General features: G+C 44.6%; 1 protein-coding gene and 1 non-coding gene across 3 annotated transcripts in view; both read left to right on the top strand.

Annotated features, from left to right (window-relative positions):
• Positions 1-5,680, top strand: part of COP1 (COP1 E3 ubiquitin ligase) — a 146,919-nt gene extending 141,239 nt beyond the window's left edge. For both annotated transcript variants that reach the window (XM_073571282.1, XM_073571283.1), the window contains exon 18: positions 5,430-5,680. In XM_073571282.1, the coding sequence (XP_073427383.1) occupies positions 5,430-5,665 (236 nt within the window). In that variant the 3' untranslated portion in view covers positions 5,666-5,680. The remainder of the gene's footprint in view (positions 1-5,429) is intronic.
• Positions 5,681-18,111: 12,431 nt separating this feature from the next.
• LOC141086032 (small Cajal body-specific RNA 3) lies at positions 18,112-18,245 on the top strand. Its single transcript, XR_012231473.1, has one exon.
• Positions 18,246-18,528: the final 283 nt, after the last annotated feature.

Here is an 18,528-nt window from a genome sequence, read left to right as displayed (position 1 = left end):
CCCGGCTTTGCTCCATCCCATGTGAGGGAGAATATCTATTCGGTCCAGTCCTAGATGAACTTCTGGAGAAAGCCGGCGACGATAAAAAGAAATTCCCTTCCCTGACAACCCCTTCCTATAGACGTCCCTTCGCTAGGAAGAGATTTTTCCGTAGAAGATCATCCAGAGACCGGGGCAGATGGGAAGATAAAAAGACAAAAGGTACCGGGTTTATGTTTGGAGGGGGACGCCAGAAAGCATCGCATGAGACCAAGAAACCTCCCAGTGACTAGCTGCTCCGGTGGGAGGTAGACCATCGGCCTTCTACAAAGCCTGGTCACTGATCTCATACAGTAACTGGATCCTGGGGTTGGTAGCCTCAGGCTAAGGCTAGAATTTTCCTGTGCCCCCCCCCCGAAACAGTTTTAAGGTCACCCCGCTCAGGTCTTCCCTGTCGGAACAGGCTGCCCTAGAGACCGAAATCCGTGACTTATGCCATAAAAAGGTACTGATAAAGGTACCAGAGGCAGAGAAAGGCGAAGGCTTCTACTCCCCTCTATTTTTGGTCTGTAAGCTGGATAGCTCTTACAGGACCATAATCAACCTGAAGGCACTCAATAGATACCTGATCTTTCGGCCATTTAAAATAGAAACGATTAATTCCACAATAAAGTTACTGTTTGAAAGCTGCTTTATGGTGGTGTTGGATTTAAAAGACGCCTACTACCATACACCCATCCATGCGTCTCATCACCGTTTCCTCAGAGTGGCGGTTCATTTAGAGGAGTCGGTACAGCATTTCCAATATGTCGCCCTTCCCTTTGGTATTGCAGTCGCCCCCCGGGTGTTCACTAAAGTTATAGCGGAGGTTATGGCCCATCTACGAGAAGCAGATATCCTGGTAATCCCCTACCTGAATGACTTTCTTATTGTAGGCAGAACAGCAGACCATTGGCGGGATCAATTGCAAAAAGCAAAATCCGTTCTGGAACGGTTAGGGTGGCTACTAAACATTAAGAAGTCCCATCTACAGCCCATGAAAGTTCAGCAGTTCTTGGGCCCAATCCTTGATTCGCAGAATCAGGAGTGTCGTCTTCCACCCGAAAAATTAGTTCGCCTACGTCATCAGGTCTTGAACGCCTCCAGTAACCCCACCATGTCTCTTAGGAAGGCAATGTCCCTCTTAGGTTCTCTCTCGTCCTGCATCCCCGCGGTCCGGTGGGCCCAGTTCCATACAAGGGTGCTACAGGGCGAGGTTTTACTTCATCAAAAAATCCTGGGGGGTTACCTAGAAGGCCAGTTGACTTTGTCCCAACATACTATAAAATCCCTTGATTGGTGGCTAGAGGAAAATTATCTAGCCAGAGGGGTGCCCTGGGAATATAACCTAACCCGGGTAGTCACCACAGACGCAAGCCCTACTGGTTGGGGGGCCCACATGGGGGAGGTCTTAATTCAGGACCTATGGCATTACCATCAGTTGGAAATGTCCTCCAACCTAAAAGAGCTATCAGCCGTAGAGCAGGCAGTTAAAAACCTTCTTGTGTATCTACAGGGTTTCCATGTTCGAATATTCTCCGACAATCAGGTCACCGTGGCTTACATCAACCACCAAGGTGGGACTCGTTCCAGACCCCTGATGAAGGTAGCAGAGCGGCTGTTCCAATTGGCAGAGCAACACCTTCTGTCTTTAACAGCTCTGCACATATAAGGAAGAGAAAACACCACGGCGGACTTCCTAAGCCGCAACCTTCTAAGACAAGGGGAATGGTCCTTAAAAACCTCCATCTTCGACCTGGTCGTACAAAAATGGGGGCAGCCAGAAGTGGACCTCTTCGCCACCACTGAGAACAGGAAGGTGCCTCAGTTTTGCTCTCTAAATCCCAGAGAAAGGCCGCTGGCAGTAGATGCTCTTCTGATCAAATGGGACTTCAGGCTAGCATGTGCCTTCCCTCCCCTGTCCCTTCTACACTTGTTGATGAGGAAAGTCAGGAAGGACAAGGCGAGGATTATAGTGATCACCCCGTTTTGGCCCAGGAGGGCATAGTTCTCATGCCTCAGGACCATGTCGGTGTCCGACCCATGGGTCCTACCAGACATCCCAGATCTCCTATCCCAGGGCCCAGTTTACCATCCTCAGGTGGCTGGCCTACATCTGACGGCGTGGATTTTGAACGGTCACTACTACAGGAGAAAGGTTTCTCCCCAGCCCTAATTAACACCCTGCTTAAGAGCAGAAAACCAATTACAACCAAAATCTACGTTAGGATCTGGAAAAGCTTCCTTCAAGTTTCAGGGGTAGTGGCTGGGCAGTCTGTGCCGATAGCGCAGATCCTAGAATTCTTGCAAAGAGGTCTGGACATGGGGCTTTCCATCAGCACCCTTAAAGTACAGGTGTCAGCCTTAGGGGCCCTTTTTAACTGCAACATCGCCAGTAACTATTGGATCAATAGATTTATTAAGGCAACAGGCAGGTCCAGACCGGTGGTAAGAAATACATTTATGCCATGGGATCTGAACCTAGTCCTCACAGTCATGACAGAGGCCGCGTTTGAACCTTTCTCATCAGCCTCTGCAAAAAATCTCTTAAAGTGGCTCTTCTGGTAGCGTTGACATCAGCCCATAGAGTAAGTGACATCCAAGCGTTATCTATTCTAGACTTCCTCCTTACATACAATTCGGGGACGACAGGGTAATTATTACACCCGATCCAGCATACCTGCCTAAAGTAGCCTCCAGTTTCCATAGAACACAGGAGATAGTCCTTCCATCCTTCCTCCCTAATCCCACGAAAGGAAAGGAAACTACACACTCTAGACGTTAGGAGATGTCTCCTAGAGTACCTGGCAGTTACCGACCCCTGGAAAAAAGATAATGCCTTGTTTATCTCCTATCAGGGCACTAGGAAGGGCCTTAGGGCTTCAAAAAGCTCACTAGCGAGGTGGATTAGGGAGGCCATTTCGTTAGCATACACTTCAAAGGGCAGATCGGCTCCTGGCTAGCTGAGGGCGCATTCCACCAGGGCCATGGCAACCTTGTGGGCAGAGAGATCGGAAGTCTCGATCGACCAGATATGTAAGGCAGCTACTTGGTCCTCTCCGAGCACCTTTTACAACCATTATAGACTAGACCTGGGTGCTTCCTCATACCTCTCCTTTGGTGTCAGGGTTCTGCAGGCTGTAGTCCCTCCCTAAAGTAATTATTACTCTCTGTAATTCTATCAGGTGGTGCTGTCATGGACGACCGAATAAAGTCGTAGTTACTCACCGGTTAAAAGTATTTTTCGGAGTCCATGACAGCATCCGTATATTCCCTCCCTTTTAGTTTAAATTTTGGGTGTGCACGTCTTCCTCTATGTGCACTGGTAATAAATATTTGTGTAGAGTATTGTACATAAATTATGCTATTAACCTTGGTGGTCCTCTTTGTGCTCTGTAAACCAACTGATGCGTGGGGTAGGTGCCGCCCTTATGTATCTGTAGGATTTCCTGTTCCTGAAGGGCGGATCCCCTCTCTCAGGTGGTGCTGTCATGGACTCCGAAAAATACCGGTAACCAGTGAGTAACTACGACTTTTCTTATCTTTCAGGTCAGATCGGGGGCTTATCTACAGCATTATAGAATCTTATAACGGCCAAAACTGCTGACAGGTTCCCTTTTTAAGAAACCAATATGCACTTGGGGAAAAAAAGGGGTGTTCTATGCTACTGGGAAGGATCCAAAAGAAGATTTAATAGGACATTATAAGTAGCAATTTGGTTTTCTTTTCAAGTCGTTTCGAAGTAATCCAACTTTTTCATCAGGAAAAACCACAACATCCTTTTTTTATCCTGATGAAGAAGTTGCATTACTTCAAAACGAGTTGAAAATAAAACCATGTTTCTACTTATAATATCCTATTGAATCTTCTGTGCTGCTGGTAAGGATTCGAAAGAAGACCCTTTTTTCTTTTTCCTACCTAGCAAACAGCGAAGTCTGTCAATCACTGAACAGCACCGCCCACTGGACTCTTGTCCAAACCCCAGGGATGTAAAACGAATAAAGTACAAGTTTTACTGAAACTTTTCCCACTAAGTTGTATATCGATCTGATCAGCTCCTCCTGCTCTATAACATCCTACCTGCCTATCGGATAACATTTTCAACATGACAGGTTCCCTCTAACTCAGGATGCAGGTATTCTTAGAAGCGGTTTTAGATAACCTTGGTGCCCCTACATTTATGGCAGCACATGTACACACACCTAAACGTGTAATTTATGCAGCAACTTCTCTATTACTCTTAAACTGGTTTTGGCCACCATAACAAGTGATAACCTCTCTACAGGATAAGTGATAAGTTGCTGATTACTTTGGCTCCCACTTTTTTGACCCCCACCAATCTTGAGAACAGGTCTCTGGAGTCTGGAGTTATGGTCCTGCTTGTGCGCTATTGCTCCATTCATTGCCTATAGCATTGCTTCTCAATCTGTGAGGGCAGCCATGTCAGTGAGGTTCACCCGGGGGGTGAAGATGGGGTAGCAATTTTTTATAGACATGGCAAATGAGGTTTATTGTTAATAAATGTACACTAATGCACCGTGGCCAGAGTTATCCCATTTCTGCATATACATTAAATGTAAGTATACTCGGGACTACTGAACAGGGAGAAGGACTTGGGTATTCTGGTGACAAGTAAGCTGGGCAGCAGTACTCAATGTCAGCCAGCAGCTGCAAAAGCAAAGAAGATTTTAAGATTTTTAAAAAGAGAGAAAACCTTGTGATACCAACGTATTATTACCCCTCTATAGATCATTCATCTAGAATATGGGATCCAGTTTTGGGCCCACATTTTAAAAAGATTTATTTGAAAGTTAGAATCTGGTCAAAGGCAGCAACTAGAGTATTACGTGGGATGGAAGGCCTCTTTTGCATGTAACATTTTAGTAAATATGTTCTTCCTTATCCAATGTCTCATTTTGATGGGTTTAGTTTTTTTTGCTGTGTACAAATGTTTAAGGCTACTTTCAAACTTGCCTTATGAGGCGCAGGGCCGCTGCTATGCTCCACCCCCGGCCGCGCCTCCTCCGTTCAGCTCCTCCTATGGGCGCATGACACTGCATGCGACCGACGTACCTTATATTTAGCATTGGGTACACTGGCCGTGCGCTGGTCTGCTTTTGCTGGCGCATGTGACCTTTTGGCGCTACGCCGAGCGCACAAAAGTGCAACACGTTGTGTTTGACGCACGTCAGCGCATGCGCCAGCAAAATCAGACCAGCGCACGGCCAGCGTACCCAACGCTAAATATACGGTACGCCGGTCGCATGCAGCGTCATGCGCCCATAGGAGGAGCTGACCGGAGGAGGCGTGGCCGTGGGCGGAGCTTAGCGGTGGCCCTGTGCTGCGCCTCCTAACACAAGTCTGAAAGTAGCCCAAGACTGACCATATATCTGTACATTATTCTGTTACAGGAAGTGAAAACAATTCCCTCTACCTGTATTATAAGGGTCTCTCCAAAACCCTTCTCACTTTCAAGTTTGACACTGTCAAGAGTGTCTTGGACAAAGATCGGAAAGAAGATGACACCAATGAGTTTGTGAGCGCCGTGTGTTGGAGGGCTCTTCCCGATGGGGTAAGACTTCTGAATATGGTTGTAATTCCAGAACTCTGTCTAATATATAAAAAAAAGTATTTTTTACTACTTTAAGTAGTATTCCCATCTCATAACGTGATCACTAGTGTATGCCGTCACTTTATATGCTCAGACCTCACTGTTCCTGAGAATGAATGGGCTATAGCGCTGTGGCCTGCCCCTTCTATGCAATGGAGAAAGACAATAACGCAGTAGGGTCTAATCAGGGTAAAAAATAGCAAGAGATATGGAGAGTTTCTCACCTGACTAGGTGAGACAAATACAACCACATACCAATAGTGGAGAAGGATGGGTTAATCCTGCGCCGCACAGATGAAGGGATCCGTTAAAAATCGGTGAAGTCAGAGACTGATGCAGGTGAGGTGCGGGGTTTTTTTTGTCAAGGTGTTTCAAAGTTTCACACTTCTTATTTCAGGACAAACCACAGAACTGTTTGTCCTGAAGAAGTGTGAAACTTCGAAACGCGTTGACAAATAAACCCGCACCTCACCTGCATCAGTCTCTGACTTCATCTATTTAATGGATTCCTTCATCTGTGCAGTGCAGGATTATAATACCCATTCTTCCCTGCTATTGATGTCCTGCCCCTTTTATGGTCTCTCTAGTGAATGGTCCAGGCTGACGATCCAGGTAGCCAAGAGCACCACGATACAGAGAAAGTAAGCATCGCTGGTCGGGAACCCCGCAAACAGTCTCCCCAGCTCTTCTTTTGATTAGCCAGCCAGGCCCGACATCTTGGGTGCATTATATGCATTATAACCTCATGCCAAGCCTGCTAATCAAAAGAGGAGTTTGGGATGCCGAGAGAAAGGCGTCTGTTCGCAGGGCCTCCCATCCATCAGCCATGGAACACAGTGATCGGGGATCGCTATGTAATATGTGGGTATTTCACCTTTAATGGCCCCGTCACACTAAGCGACTTACCAGCGATCCCGACACCGATATCAAGGTGTTAGGATCGCTAGTAAGTCGCTATGTGATCGCTGGTGAGCTGTCACACAGACAGCTTCACCAGCGATCAGCACAGCGATGCCGAGCGCCCGGCATCGCTGGCCATCCCTGTAAAAAATAGAATCAAAATAAAAAATATAGTTATTCTCACCTTCCGACGTCCCGTTCAGCCATCCTGCCTCTCTCCACGCTCCGGTCCCAGTGATCCTTTGCGAGAATGACCGCGAGATGTCACGGTCTCGAGGGATAACAAAGTCTCACGGTCATTCGTGCAAAGGATCACTGGGACCGGAGCGTGGAGAGAGGCAGGATGGCTGAACGGGACGTCGGAAGGTGAGAATAACTATATTTTTTATTTTTTTTTATTATTTTTTACACCTGATCGCTGGTCTCCCACCTGTCACACACAGCGATGCGTGCTGGCCAGCGGGAGACCAGAGACCAAAGAAATGTCCAGAGGTTTCTTCCAGCGATCAGCGATACCGGCAGGGGGGCCGCTCGCTGATCGCTGTCACACACAGCGATCTCGCTGGTACGTCACAAAAGTTGTGACTCAGCAGCGTTCTCGCTACCGAGATCGCTTAGTGTGATGGGGCCTTAAGACCCCAATCGATTGAGAGATTCACAGGAATTTGGTGCCGATTCTGAGCTGTGGCCCCCTTCTGAGTCTCCATGCACGGCGGTGCCCCTGTAAGAGAGGATGCAGCACCGCTTTATTCAGGTGCATAAAGCCGACTGTGTTTTCTTGCACAATCAGGCAGCTGTGAGCAAAACGGGAAAAGTTGCAGCAATTCATTTTCAGAATCGCCCAACAGTCATGCACTGCTGATCATAAAGTGGTGGCATATTCTTGCGATAGCCGACACTTTGTGATGGGAATACCCCCGTTAATTGCTAAAGGGCCTTATTTATTTGTTTTGGCACACTTATGGCTCTAAGAATGTGTTCAGAAAAGCTGCAATGATGTGGTATGATAGTACACCTGGAGGTGGAATAACAATACGTCTTCAGCTTTGGGATATATGGTGGCAGATCCATGTCGCAGGCGCAGTCTTCTAGTCATTATGTTGCACCCCACAAAAAAATCAAGACCGAATCGCATAATAAATGCCTCTGAAAGCAATATATAGCAGGCAGGAGGCTCTCTGGGGAAAGACTTGCTCAGATTTAAAGCTGCTGAATAAGGTTCTTGTACAATCAATGAGAATCTTTCATGAGTTCTTTGAAAATCCATCAGTATTTCTGTACCTCCAAGTTCCTCTGCTGAAAGCAGAATTCTGCTCGTCCTAGACCACCTCGCCGCTGAACCTCAGTAAATGCATAACTGATTCCATTGTGTCTAGAAAAAGATATTATTTTGCCGTCATGTTCTTCCTTGACCTTGGGTATATTCTTACCGCAAAGTCTTGTATCAATAGAAGAGTTCAAAGAGCTGTGTTAAACAAATGCGATGAGAATGGTGAAACGTGCGAACGCCGTTCCCGCCGCTGTGTAGAATGTAGATCAGTTTTGGGTAATGGTTGCAGAGAGCAGCTCACCAGTTCTTGCTTTGTATGATTGTTGTGTTTTTTTTTTTTTTCTCTGGCTCCGATGCTTCCAAAGGCTTTTCTTAAAGCAATGCAAAAAGGTGTTCGTGCACAGAAGCGAATGTGACTCTGCATATTAATTTCTTCTCCGGCCTTCGTACTCGTTAGGATGAAGCCCAGCAAATTGCCGGCTCTTTGTCTGAAAAGAGAGTTCATTACTGCAGATGAGGCAATTGAGATGGGGAGGAAGAAGAGGGAAGGGAGGGTGCAATGCAACTACAACAAGTAGGAAAGAAGTAATATCTGAGCTGCAATCAGCCAGGAGATCCAGATAAGGAAAGCGCAAGCAGAAAATTGGCTTTAGGTAAAGGCTAATGTCACTGTGGGCTGGGAAAGTGGAGGGAGAGGGATCGTGTATAGGCATAATTTAAGGAATTGGGACCATTTTAGCATGTAGAAAAAGTGGTTATGGGGGAAAAATGAGACGCTCAGGTGCGGACGTATGTTTTATATGTGTGTGAAAGGGAATTTCTAAATTCAGCAAGAGGTTCCCTTGTGGTTTACAGTTGAAGGCATTTTTTGACTTTGTATCTAAGCCTAATAGCCAAAGCCATTTGCCTGCATGTTCCCTTTGGCCGTCGGAACTTCTTTCTGCAGCCTTGAAAAGGACAGGAAGACACAACGCTCATCGCTTCTGTCCCTTAGAGTATATGTTAGATCTGGTTGCTTGGGAAGCGGTCACTCCTCCTTAAGTGACAGTTCTGTTCAGGTTCTCCCTACTTCTACAACATTTTAATGATCTGTCAGTGTTTGGTTCTGAATCTACATAGTAAGCACTAATTTGCATTTGGAGGTAACAGTGACTTTGAACAATCACACGCCTCTGGAAAGTGAAAGCCTTGATTAGAACTGCTCTCAAAACTGAGATTGGGGGAGGTGAGCAGCTAACTGCTATATGGAAATCAATGGGCTGGAGACAGGAAGCTGGGATGTTAGGAGCTAACTCCTTGCGCGGAATGTATGCACACTCTGCTAGGCTCTTGTGGCCGAGCTCTTTGGAAACTAACTGTACACTATGTAAGAGAAAAGCTCTCAATGCAGGAGAATGACTGATAGCAGGTTAAAAAAAAAAAAGTCGCAAATGTGCTTATTTTTATGCCGTCTAACTAAAGCAATCTAATAACGTGACAATACACTTTAAGGGCAATAAGTCATCAGTTGTGGGGCAACAGATTATTTCCTCTCCCTATTGAGAACACATGCTTACTAGCCCAAATGTTTATGGGGAAAAAGGGTCAGGGGGAATAGTTGACAGCTGAATGGGTGTTTGGGTAGCTTTAATGGGTAGCCTATGTTGAAAAACTTCTCCATGAAAAATGAGGACTAAAATAATCCATTTGAGTGTCTCCTTTTGAGTTTGGCTTTATGGGTCTCCTTGCATATAAGGAGATGAGTTATGCGCTTTATATGCTCCATATTTCATAGAAACTCTTGATTAATTAGAGTGATCTTCCGAGTAATCCGGTGAGAGCGGGGTCACACTTCCATCATTCTTCTTCGTCTTCACTGGCTAAACTTTTCACCTTTCTCCCCCCTTCCATCCCTTCATTCCGTAAAGGAAGAAAAAGGCAAAATACACTCCGATCTAAGAGAGCACACAGTAACGCGCAGCACGTCTGCTGGAAATGCTATCTTAGGCGGCTGGGTTTGGAAAGCGCTTGAAAGCCCCTTTTAAAGTTAATTTATAGCAAAACAGGCAACGGGGGAAATAAGAGGTGATTTATTAGTAATCAGCGTTGTGGTACCCAGCAGGGATATCTGCGTATACAGCCGACTAGCGGCTGACATTTACAGAAGAACAGAGTCTGCAGACTTGTGTTTCTGCTCTGGCAGAGCTTCTATAACCCCGTCACATGCAGGTATCGGGATCTCACACTGTATAATGTTACCTTCCATCTAGGTGAAGAGGAGCTGTTTATGTGAATGTCATAATTACGAGACCGACCTATTAGAAGTCGTTGTATGACCCCAACAGATTTTGTTTGTTTTTTTTCCACTGGCGGAAAAGTTATGTGCTGAAATAATATAATTTTCATATCAATTCTCTCTTTTCTATTTATATAGATCTTTTCTCTGGCTGAGGTGGGATTACCCCTTTAAATGGGCTGTCTGTTTTCTAAAGACTTGGTCTGGGGTAAAATGGCAAAAATGTTGGCGTTTGTGGACATGGCTGGAAAAGTGACTTCATGTACAACACATGACCACTGCAGCCATTCATTAGACACGGCAGTCTACCTGGACATGACCGCTGAGCTCAGTGATTGATTGCAGCGGTTATGTGCTGTAGACGGAACATCAAGAAAGCAACAGAGATGCATTTTAAAGCACATCAAGCCTTTGGAGGAGTGACGAGCAACCTCGCTTATCACTACTTATTCATTTTGCAGCGTTTGTAGCGGCTGCTATTCCCAGCTCGACCACTAGTATCTTGTCCTGAACCAGTAGCCTCATAAGCATCTACTTTTGGTCTGGAGATCCATGGTTGGTCAGTACATCTGCAGCATGGTCGTGTGAATAAGGCCTTACATGCACCATCAGGCCCAGTGTTTTAAACCACACACAAGTCCAGCTAGCACGAATGGCTGCTGGACAATTACAGATATTCAGAAATTGCTGAGCTGACCCTAAACTGCATGCAGATTTCCGCCTCCCTTTTTAATATTACATTGGTACGCAGCAGAAATTCTCCCAAGTCTAATTATTTGTTTTGCCCCTATGAATATATCTGCGATACTCCGCAAGGAAGGCAGGACCGGCACAAGTTCTCTGTGCCTCCTTGAATGTGAGTAGGTGAATCTGCCAGTAAACAAGTCATCCTGGTGCTGATGAATGTGATGCATGTAGCACACTGACATACTAATGATCAGCGCCGCTCCCGACACCCAAGGACACAGTGACTTATATCAATTGTATAACAATAATGTTACTGAAAAAAGGGCAGAAAAAAATAAGTTTGGCACAGACTTTTTCTGACTTAGTGATTTGTATGGCAAGTGTAAACCGGTGCGCAACATTTCTTTAAATATCTTGTATTTGCTCGGTTGGCTGTGCTGTGATGGAAATATTGCCAGAGCTACTTGTTTTGTGCTTGTGGTGGACCTGATGACAGCACTGTCTGTAAGAACCTCAATATGTCGTAGGTGGAGCATACTGTGGTTTGTTTGAAGGAACTGGATTAAGCCCCCAAAACTTTGCACTACTCTCAACTTTTTGGTGTGAACGGGATCTAGCCACTGTTTTTTTTTTTTTTTTTTCCTGAATCAGACATTGGTTTTCTTTAGTTCTAGCGCCTCACCGTTCCTGAGGTATGGCCCCTTCTGTCCCGTAGCTGCATTTGATCTTGCTAGCCAAGCGGGTGTGGTCATAAAATATATGGGAGGGGTCTTACAGATCATGCCTAGTTGACTAGCAAAACTATGTTTATATGCGAGGAAGAGGGGGGGGGACATATTTCAGAAATGGAGAGGAGCCGGACCAGAAGGAAAAGAACGCCGGATTCAGAAAAACTGTGACATTTACACCAGGTTAAAAATAAAAAATCCCGATATTTATGGCAAGCGACGGGTCCTTTTTAAATTCCCGTCTGGACATATTCCTGACCAATCGTTTTCCTTTTTAGTTTATTGACGCGTCTGAAATGAAGTGTGAGCTCTTTCTAAACCAATATTTGAAAGCCAGTAATTGCATGACATTTTCATAGAAAAGCTTTTACGGCAACAAATTTCCTCTTGATTGTTTTTACTAGTTTCCATTTTACTTTCTCAGACTCAACTCTGCAGTCCCTTCTATACATGTAAATATTATAAATCATTCCTATACCATGGTTCATTACACAAAGATCAAAATCCCGCTGCGCTCACATCATACCTATTTTATACATGTAGAAAAATCCATACGAGTGGCGTGTGCTGATAATTGCTAGGCTGCTGGTTTTTCATGCAGCCCAGAACATTAAGCCGGTAATTGCAATTGGGGCTATTAAGAAAAGATCATCACATCTGTTTTCAGCAAATGTTCTGTAGCTGCAAGGTAGTTGAATATCCCGGTGTGACGACGGGCACGAGCTTCTAGTTTGGCCAGAAAGTGCTCACTTCAAGAAACCAGGACACATTGCACGATGTGTCTGAGAGCAATTTCTCCGAAAATGAGAGCGAAAATAATCTGCAGTTATAAGTCCTGAGAAAAGTCTTGTTTTTCAGCTCACTACTTCATCTGGGACTCCGCAGATTGGTTTAGAACCAATCAGCTATAGCCTGTGGCACAACCTGGCAGTAGGTGTTTCTTTTCCCTGCACTGCCTCCGCAGGGGATATAAAGCATTACAGCGCAACAATTGAAAACTATTGTAGAAGCTATCTGTCCTAGCTTGTAAATGATGACTCTTCTTTTAACTACAAATGTCCTTTTTTGTGTAGAAACGGGGTTTCTGTGCCAGAAAACAAGATTTTCTTCTGAAGATGATGCTGGGTGACTAAGTAGACAGATGCATTGACCAAACCCGTTGGTGGCATATTAGTCTTGGCCAGGAAAGAAGCTGACCACTTGTGCATTAGAAAGGAGTTGAAAATGCCAGACAAAATAAATTTATGTATTGATTAAGAAAAGGTGAAGGATTAGGATTCACTGATGTCCTAATGGGTTAATCAGGTTTCCCTTGAAATTATTGTATCCAACAGAAAACGAACATTCATTAGTGGGAAAAATGCTTCAAAATTTAGAATTGTTAATAGTTTATTTTATAAAATGCAAAGGGGAATGGACAATAATGAAATCTGAGTCGTATCAATACTTGACGTCACCGCCCTTTGTCTTTAAAACTGCATCACTTCTTCTAAGTTATGCAAAGTTTTTGAAAGACCTCAGCCAGGAGAATGTTCCAAACATCTTGGAGAAGTAACCACAGATCTTCTGTGGATGTCTCTTCCGAAAATCCTTTTTTCAACTTTAATAAGTCTCAGTTGATGAATTAGACTAATGCATCTGAAATGACTAGACAAAGTGAAAAAAAAAAAACTGGCGAGAACAAATAAAATAGACTTGGAAAAAGGTGCAAATAAAATAATGAATTGGTGCTAACAAAAAAGGCACAAATAGAAAAGAACAAATGCAAAAGCAATGAATTTTGAGCAAAGTGCCTTCAGTTACATGCTAACATTTCAGACTTTGGCTTATCAGTCCAGATCACCTGCTGCCATATTTCTGTCCCCCGAGTCCTATGTTTCTGGGCACCGCTGATTTACATTTTACTCTTATCCTGTCACTTTACATTTTAATTGAATATATATACTATTAACACTTTTTTTTTATTATTATTTCTGAAGGCATTCTTACTATGCCTTTTTTTTTTTTTTTTTTTTTTTTTTTTTTTCCCCCCCACACCTGCCTAAAATATTTGCACAGTAAGTGAAGGGTAAAGGACATTAAACATCTGAAAGTTAAATCTCAGATTTTGATTTTCTCATTGCAGTTATTACTTAGGTTATTTCTGGACCCATCTTTTAACTAGATATCCGAAAATCCAAAGCGGCTTTATAACATTGGATATACCAAAAATATATTCCTATACACTGACACAACTACAAAGGTGAAAAACACAATGTCCAGACATCATGGTATATCAAAATTCATCTTTATTACCCGCACATGTTGGGTCGACACCCTGGTGATGTAGTCTAGTCCAGTGGTCCCCAACCTTTCTGACCTAGAGAGCCACATTCAGCTATGAGAGAGAGTCATGAGCCACATCTATCTCCAGCCCACCTGATAGTAGGGGCAACCAGAGCCCCCATTACGGGTATAATGATAACCAAAGCTTTCCCACAGAAATCGCCCCGAAGCAGTATAACAAGATCCAGCAATCCCCACAATACCCTCATTCAGTATTCTCCCATCCCACACTCCCAACACACTGTCACATCCAGCTTCAGGCACCTCCTCCGACAGGTAGTATCATCCTGTCTCCAGGGTACCTGTTACGTGTTACAGAAATACTTAGCACCCAGAATATGTTGTGCAGTTATATGGATGTATAATAGGTTCTATGAGAGATGCATGTATCAGCATTCCCCTTTTGTCCGCCCTCCCCCCACCTTTGTAATTTCCACAGTAAACATGGCAGGCTCTGGCCACCTGCGGCTTTTGTAATGCATGTCTGGCCTGCCCTCTGTATTTGTGTGATATAATCTGTGTCCTGTGAGTAAAGTGTTGTAGGACTGGAAATACATGTAGAAGCAGTGATCTTTTATATGCGTCCATGTAACCCAGGGATTCCAGCCAGCGTCATTCATTCAGACTCCAGCCAACGCAGAGCGGACCTCCGAAAACATGGGATGGTACTGAAAGAGGTACCCCAGCTTGGTAGACCCCGTTACAGTACCAAACTTAAATTATCTCAAAACCCCTAAGGTCAGTATATGTGCATCCATTTTTGCTCTTCTTTGCACGGCTGCACACAAAATTCACCATTTTGAGATGTGCTCTTCATACCTGTTTGCTAGACCTGGAGGTAATTCACCAAGCTGGAAGACAGCAGCGAGCCACAATTCATGGGGACTGTGAGCCACATGTGGCTCCTGAGCTACTGGTTGGGGACCCTTGGTCTAGTCCATACACTTACATACCAAAATCTTTATACAGATTTTGGTGGTCTAGGGTATAGGTAGGCATTCTAGGCAAGATATTTATTTCTGGTGGCCTAGTGTTAATTGGGGGCGGGGGGGGGGGGTTATAGATGAGGGTCTAGTGGGGTATAATAAGTATTACAGGGATTAAAGGGATTGTCAATTACTAGGACAACCCCTTCTTAAAGTAAATTGTCAACCCCAATTAAAATAATAGACTATTCTCTTCCGTGCCAGCGCAGTTGATGCGGTGTTGGCACTCGCTCTCCTTGGGACTTTGATGCGTTGTTGGGACACGTGATGCCGGCGTCTAATCAGCGCTGGCGTCACTATCTTTGCCTTCGTACGATCTGAACATGAAACATGTACCATTTCATGGTGACCTAGTGCAGAAGTGAGGCTATTCTGTAATTTGGTTTGAGAAGAAGCAAAATCACGTTTGAGGAGATGCTCAGTTGAACATTTAAGGTTTAGGGGGGAAGTTTTGATCCTCCAGAAAGTAAAATGGGTCTAGACAGCCATATGTGGTTTTATCGAGACCTGTAACTGTATGATCTTAAATCAAACAAAAGAGGACCACATTCATTAACATATTCATATTCATATTCATTGGGTCAGTTGGCTAACTTGCTTTTGAACAGTGACACAGAGGACACAGAATGCCCATGAGGAAGAAGTGTGTTTCAACCCTTGGGCCTAGTTACTTTGGATATTACTGACACCATATTCGGAGATGCATACAAAATGTTCATAGAAAACACAGTTCAAAAACTGACGACATCTCGGGCTGGTGGTTTACTTGCCTCCAGAGACATGTACCATCGGGAAGCTGGACACGATGTGCACACCTCAATTAGTTTCCCTCCCTGCTCCACATTGATCATACAGATTTGATCATACAGATTCTTGTTGGACAGGGAGCGGCGAAACTGTGCAGCAAGAGATCATTTTTAGTTCTTTCCATGTGCGTATCATCCTGCTGTATATTAGGAGGAAGAACTGTGCAGCTGCAAACTGTAAAAAGGTCCCTCAATGATCAGGAAACGATCAGAGTGGTTTGGTGCTACGTGACTGCCGACTATCCTGGTATGTTCACAAAGTGGATTTTGCAGCGAAATCCACTGCAACATTTCAAGACTGACCGGGTCTTGTGTTCTTCTGTGAATTCTGCAGACAGTAAGAAGTGTTATGACACTTATTGAATAATTTGCAAAAACCCCCAGCAGAAGAACCCTTGGACATATGAACAGCAAGAAGATTTCATAGAGCAAATAATGGAAAGCGTTTAGTTGGTGGCATCCACATGAATTTGGGCTTGCTGATGGTGTCCATATCAATGCCTTTTTAGGATGATTTGTAATGCACCGATAGTCTGAACATGCCATAATGGCTCCTGTTGGATGAAATGCATATTTTTGTACAGGGTTCGCTCTTCATCTATAATATTTGGTTATTTTATAGCAGCTAATGCTATCCATTTAGTTAAGTACAATTTCCAGTCTTCCTCTGCTTTACATCTCTCCTTATAAGCCATAATGATCAGCATTTAGCTCATCATTTCTTTGGAAGTAGCGAGGAGCCAGACATGAGCCTTGACAGCCTGTAATAGCTGTTCTCGGGTTTTCGGTCCGTCTCTGCTTTTCCCTAGATAGGAACATTTATAATTATCTAATGGCATATATAATTTACCTGTCCTTTATTTAGTTTGGCCCCTCGTCCGAGTCCTTCATTTTACGTTATTGGGGCACATTAGTGTAAGGCAGCATATTGGTAATTGCATTACGTTCTCCTGACTCCAGCAATGGGAAGTGGTTAACGCAGCCTTTTTTCACGCTCTCTCCCTCTCTTGACGGTTATTGAAGGTTGCTGAAGTGCCGTTGTCCATCTTTTTTATGGCTGGCACCTGGAGAGTGTGAGTTACGGCGTCTCCAAGAGCTCGCCATAATTTATTTATCAGAGTTACACAAGACAACAGGAGAAGCCACGGAGACACAATGTTAAATATGTGCTTTGGCATGAAGGTGGCTGAGCAGGGCATGGTCAGAACTTGACATCCTGGTCTGAACAGATATATATTGCTAAGTGATGTGGGACAAAGCAATGTACAACTTTAAGGCTTGTCTTGGCATTAGAGCGGGAGAAGATAAAATGCGTTGGCAGCACAGAAAGCTTTTATATCACATATAGAGCATCCGAGTCAACGGGGATGTGTTATTAAGGATGTTCTTTGGCAGAATAAGCAACATTAAGGTGGATAAAGAGCTCTTCCAAGCACCTTCATGCCGTTCAGAATGGATGGGGAAGCGTGTGTGACTGAAGCAACCTTAATGAATCGCCATAATAATTCCTAATAACCGGTGTGAGGAGCAGTGTAAAATGTAGAGGTCCTTTCAAGTTCACTTAGGCAGTAAATAAATATAATATACTGCTCATCATAGGAGTTGCCGTAAGCCTAGATATTTGATGGTGCTGTACCGATTCTTTACACGTGCTTCAGACCCGTTACTGCCGATGTTGGACTTAGGAACAGGCTAGGCATCTGTTTTCTTCTGTCGATGCAATGGACTTCTCCTGTGGAAGCTTCAATCACAGTGACACAACTTACCAAGTTGTTACTTATCTACAGTCCACCGCTGGGTTCTCCACCAGTCCCAGGAACAGGATCACGAAATTTGTGTTGGATTAGGCTGTAGCCAAGTTAAGCACTTGGCTATCTCTGACTACCCCCATAGAAAATGGATGAAGGAGTGTTGCACTTGCTCATCCATCACAAACAGCGGTCCACTGGTGAAGTTGGATTTGGCATCAACTTATATACAAATTAAGTTATTAGGAAGTGACTCTACACTCAGACAATGAAATGGGGATATACTGTACATTTGTCAGGTATGGTCACCCCACCTGGTGACCTTCCTTTGCCTATTTTGCTTAGATGGGCTTTCCAACCGTCTTGCATGCAAGTTGGCCTCCGCAGTGGCGTAGGGGGCATCGGTAAATCTGAATCGCGTCTCCACAGGATAGGCCGGGGTGGACATATCATTGATGCAATATTTTCAGAAGTAAAGGAGCCCACTACTACATTCAAATCGGCAAGCCGGTCCTGTCGCAGGTACAAAGCAGTACCCATATACTGTTTTTGCACAGGGGCCCTCTTCCATCTCAGTCTGCCACTTGGGGAAGGTGTAGGTCTGACGTACACGGCACTCGCCTTGCTACTGCAGTAGCCATGTTGGATGCAGGAGTAACCGGAATGAATTTCCCCAGGGCAGGAGGCAGCAGGCAATTCCACGTGGGCTAGGTGTTAATGTCTTGCAACCACACATATGATACGTGGTAGAGCAATTTGTGGAAGCTGAGTGACTCCTCGTGTGCAGATGCAGTGTCTGCCCGCGGTACGAGGCTTCCTACAGTAACGTCCTGGAGATCTCTGTCCGGTTCTGTAGAGCACGCAGAGCCGGGTCGTTCCTCTCCAGACACCCTCTTCGCTGATACATTTCTGTAGTTTGAGAGCAGCACAGATCAATGCGCCAACAAGAACTAAACGACGCATAATGTGTTGTACCTAATGGCGCGTTACTAATGACTGATTTCAGGGGGGGGGGTTTTCTTCATTTTTCTACTTTTTATTCAACTGTTGTGTGTTCTGTGAGCTGTGTTTTACACCCAGCAGAAGTGAGCCTGTACCGTTGGCGATCCACAGGCGCATTTCTATACTTTTGTATTACGGCAGCACTGCGGTGGTTTGGTTGTTTTTTTACGTA

The sequence above is a fragment of the Dendrobates tinctorius genome, unplaced genomic scaffold (assembly GCF_039654945.1).
Source record: "Dendrobates tinctorius isolate UK_male_01 unplaced genomic scaffold, ASM3965494v1 ptg000029l, whole genome shotgun sequence".
Taxonomy (NCBI): domain Eukaryota; kingdom Metazoa; phylum Chordata; class Amphibia; order Anura; family Dendrobatidae; genus Dendrobates; species Dendrobates tinctorius.
This window is presented reverse-complemented; position numbering and strand designations above follow the sequence as displayed.